At 31.8% G+C, this 4398-nt stretch overlaps 2 protein-coding genes across 2 annotated transcripts; both read left to right on the top strand.

Moving 5' to 3' along the window:
• Positions 1 to 550: 550 nt before the first annotated feature.
• Positions 551 to 2068, top strand: LOC110639698 (short chain aldehyde dehydrogenase 1-like). Its single transcript, XM_021790747.2, has 2 exons — positions 551 to 726; positions 805 to 2068. Exon 2 carries the CDS (start codon positions 1031 to 1033, stop codon positions 1634 to 1636), a length of 606 nt encoding a protein of 201 aa, XP_021646439.2. The 5' UTR covers positions 551 to 726; positions 805 to 1030; the 3' UTR covers positions 1637 to 2068.
• A 1163-nt stretch (positions 2069 to 3231) lies between these two features.
• On the top strand, positions 3232 to 4398 carry LOC110639705 (short chain aldehyde dehydrogenase 1-like). Its single transcript, XM_021790758.2, has 2 exons — positions 3232 to 3400; positions 3487 to 4398. Exons 1-2 carry the CDS (start codon positions 3378 to 3380, stop codon positions 4289 to 4291), a joined length of 828 nt encoding a protein of 275 aa, XP_021646450.2. The 5' UTR covers positions 3232 to 3377; the 3' UTR covers positions 4292 to 4398.

The raw sequence follows: 4398 nt of genomic DNA, 5'->3' as shown, positions 1-4398 counted from the left end.
ATTGATGACAAAGGAACTCTTCTCTGAGTGATCGGTTGCCAAGTTAATTTCACAATGGGCATGATAAATATTTCTAAAACCATCTAGCTATCAAGAAGGTCATCAAGAAGTTTTGAGCTAAGCTACCTTTTGTATTGAGGATTAAATTAAAACTTAAATTTTTTTTAAAGTAGTTAGGATTTATTTAATGTTACTGTTAAAATTAGTGTCAAAAAATATTTTTTTAAATATATTAATTAAAAAATATTAAAATTAATTTAAAATTAAATTTAATAATTTTTAATTATTTAAATATTAAAATAACAAAAAAATTTTCTCCAAATTATTTTTTCCAACGGCATTTAACTTATTAGCATAATGAAATGCAATTTGTTTGCAGATTTAAAAATGAAATATTGCCCTTCCATTTGGGTTTTGTCTCTTTCGAGAATAGTCAAAACTTGCAGGCAGTTGCTCTGAATGATATATTATTTAACTTGCGGATTTCAGTCTCATCTGCACCAGCAAATGGGGTTTGTTTTTAGAAATACTCAGCTTCAAAAATGGAGGGCCGAACTAGTTCACTTCCCAATAGTAAGTTTTTATACCGTAGGAATTTTTATAGCTTGAAAGGCTGGATTAATACTGAAGCATATATATCAATCAAATGCATTAGAATTATGTTCATATTCCATCCTGGAAATTCAAGATGAGCACAACTTCTTCCCAAACTTCGAACACCAAGAGGTAACAAAATAGAAGTGTATAGTAGAACTTGAACGAGTTTTCATGGATTTAATTTGGTATTCTTGTTAATTCTTGCAGGCTAGAAGGTTTGGTGGCTTTAATAACTGGTGGAGCCAGTGGAATAGGCGAGTGCTGTGCAAGGGTGTTCGTTAAACAATGAGCCAAGGTTGTGATTGCAGATATCCAAGATGAACTTTGTCATTCTATTTGCAGAGAACTTGGCTCTGAAGAAATAATCTCTTGTATCCATTGTAACGTGACATGTGATTCTGATGTCCAAAATGCTGTGGATTTAGCTATCTCCATGTACGGAAAGCTCGATATCATGTTCAGTAATGCTGGAATTTCCGGAGAGGCGGAGCTTAGCATTTTATCCACAGAAAATGAGGAATTCAAAAGGGTTTTCGATGTCAACTTATTTGGAGCTTTCTTGGCAGCCAAACATGCAGCCAGGGTCATGATTCCTGCCAAGAAAGGCTGTATTCTCTTTACTTCAAGTATAGTCTCAGTAAATTGCCCACAGGCTCCGCATCCATATGTGGCATCAAAACATGCCCTGGTTGGTTTGGCCAAGAACTTGTGTGTGGAGCTGGGCCAATATGGGATAAGAGTGAACTGCATTTCTCCATATGTAATTGTAACCCAACAGGCAAGGAAAACTATGAGTATGCCAGTGAAGGACATGGAGAATGTGATTTCTGCTGCGGCTAACTTGAAAGAGGCAATACTGGAAGCGGAAGATGTAGCAGAGGCAGCCGTTTATTTGGGAAGTAATGAGTCCAAGTATGCAAGTGGTATCAATCTAGTGGTTGATGGAGGTTTTAGTCTTACCAATCCATCGTTTGCTATAGCAACGAAGGGCTTAATCTCGAGTTTGAGCTGTTGGATGCAGGTAGCTAATAGCTGCTAGTTAGCCGACAATAATTGATTTATATTAAATACTTGATAAAACTATGGTTAGCTGTAGTGTTCTTCAGTTTTGGAGCTGGTATGTCATGTGTTACCTTTGCTGTCATATCAGGCCTTCGACTTTAGTGCTCTTGGTCTAACTTACTCACTGGAGCCTCCTCTTTAGATTTTGCTGCTCCTCTGATGATTTGTTGCTGTTGATTTGGAAGCTTTATGATGTTGTTGAAGTGTTTTTGGGGATCTCAATCACAGGCACCAGCTTCGTTAGTTTTGTTTTGATGTTGGGTTTACTGCTTTTTTGCTATTTGATCTTCTCTCGGTCTTCTTTGAGCTCTGTTTTGATTTGTATCCTATTTTATTCTGCTGCTACTTCATGATCCTTAGGTGTATTGTACATGTTGACTTTTTTATTTTATCTCATTAATAAAATTATTCTTACCTATAAAAAAAAATTATATTTAGTGGTTATTTTGGTATGTAAATAATTAATAATTATATATTTATTAAAATAAATTTATAATTATAAATTTATTACATTATATCATTTATTTTAGTATTAAAATAAATATATAATTATTAATTTAATATATTATATTATTTATTATATTATTAAAATAGATATATAATAATTAATTTATTATATCATATTATTTATTTGTTATTGAAATAAAAAAAATTAAATTAAATTATTTTAAAAATATAATTACAAAATAATAAAGTAACTATTATTATGGACAAAGAAAAAATCTTAAAATTTTAAATTTTTAAATATAAAAAACGTGATTTCTTTTCATAATAAATAAATATTTTATATTTTATGCTATTAATATAAAATATTTTAATAAAATTATAATATACTATTTAAAGTGTTAAGATTGTAATTTAAAAATAAAAATAAATAATATTAATTTTTAAGTTAATTGAAAAAATAGACAAATTAAAGTAACTGCTTTTTAATAAAGATTCATTTTTTTTAAATAATAAAAAAGTAATATCAACATTATTGAGTGTTGGATAATTTATTTTAATTTTAAAAATGTCATTTCAATATAAAAATGGCAATGTGTGAATTCAACTTTAATGACTTTTTTCCCCAGTGAAATACAATCATGACCTCAATTTTTTTTATTTGAAATAAATTATGGTTTAATTATAAATTTTAAAAATTAACAATTTAATTTTTATATTTTAAAATTAAATTAAATTTTTTTATGTGAACGACTTCATCCAAAACTTATTTGTGAAATTGTCAATTAAAAATAAACGTCAATATCCTTAAACATCTAAAATTAAATTAATTAGTAAGCTCTTAGCTTTTGCTTTTCTCAGCATTTTGTCATCACATGACCATATTAAATTTAATATCAATTTTAGAAGCTAATAATTTTTCGGACCTTTCGTCTTTTATGCGAAATCACATCAATTTTGGGATATATTAACCTGTTGGTTGCAAACTTTCAATGAGACATCTTGTAAGGCGTTGATAAAATGTTATGTTCAAATAATTAATATAAAAAAAAAAAATTTCAAAGAAATGTTTGATCTCATCTTCAATAATAAATGCTTGATAGAATTCCCAATAGTTCATGTGTTCAAAGTTCAAACATATACAATAATCACGTCATTTGCAATTTCCGAAAGGCCAAGTTAAATAAATATTGAATCGATCTTAGCTAGAAAGGATCAGGATTACTGTCTTCATTTCCCTCAAAACTATTCTCTCTCTGTTGTAGGAGATCAAGATGAGCACAAACTCCACCAAGAGGTAACTAAATTAGCCTGTAGATTTTTCTTTGTGATTGGCAAATGTAAAGTTTAATCTATTTAATTTTCGTTTTTATGTTCTTGCAGGCTAGAGGGCAAGGTGGCTTTGATAACAGGGGGAGCCAGTGGAATAGGTGAGTCCAGTGTAAGACTGTTTGTTAAACAAGGAGCCAAGGTCGTCATCGCTGATGTTCAAGATGAGCTTGGCCTTTCTCTTTGCAAAGAAATTGGCTCAGAAGAAATTCTTTCCTATGTCCATTGTGATGTAACATGTGATTCTGATGTCCAAAAGGCTGTGGACTTGGCCGTCTCCAGGTATGGAAAGCTCGATATTATGTTCAGCAACGCTGCAACTTCAGGCAACTCAGGTGCAATGATTTTAGCCACAGAAAATGAAGATTTCAAAAGGGTTTTCGATGTCAATGTGTTTGGTGCTTTCTTGGCAGCCAAACATGCTGCCAGAGTCATGATTCCTGCCAAGAAAGGCTGTATTATCTTTACTTCAAGTGCTCTTTCAGTGACTTGCGCAGGTGGCCCCCATCCATATGTGGCATCAAAACATGCAGTGGTTGGTTTGGCCAAGAATCTGTGCGTGGAGTTGGGGCAATATGGGATAAGAGTCAACACTATTTCTCCATTTGTAGTTGCAACCCCAATGATGAGGAAATCTATGGGGCTTATTGAAATGGAGAAGGAGAAGATCCAGGAAGCTGTTTCTGTTGCAGCTACGTTGAAAGAAGTTGTGTTGGAAGAGGAAGATATAGCAGAGGCAGCTTTGTATTTAGGAAGTGATGAGTCTAAGTATGTGAGCGGGGTGAATCTATTGGTCGATGGAGGATTTAGCCTTACCAATCCCTCCTTTGCTATGGCAATGAAAAGCCTATTCTCTTGAGTCACTGTAATATTTAGACTATAGGTGAAACAATTGTGATCCAAATAAGGAAGCTTCTTGTTATGAATAATATGTTAAACAAATGAACAAATTAAAACATTATATTA

The sequence above is a fragment of the Hevea brasiliensis genome, chromosome 3 (genome assembly GCF_030052815.1).
Source record: "Hevea brasiliensis isolate MT/VB/25A 57/8 chromosome 3, ASM3005281v1, whole genome shotgun sequence".
Lineage (NCBI taxonomy): Eukaryota > Viridiplantae > Streptophyta > Magnoliopsida > Malpighiales > Euphorbiaceae > Hevea > Hevea brasiliensis.
Note: the sequence above shows the minus strand (reverse complement) of the source record. Positions and strands in the feature narration are given on the sequence as shown.

Bases quoted from the DNA above. Each gene is read 5' to 3' on its own strand.
- LOC110639705 (XM_021790758.2), top strand. From the start codon at position 3,378: ATGAGCACAAACTCCACCAAGAG. The intron at 3,401-3,486 runs GTAACTAAATTA...ATGTTCTTGCAG, and splicing joins AGCACAAACTCCACCAAGAG to GCTAGAGGGCAAGGTGGCTT.
- LOC110639698 (XM_021790747.2), top strand. From the start codon at position 1,031: ATGTACGGAAAGCTCGATATCATGTTCAGTAATGCTGGAATTTCCGGA.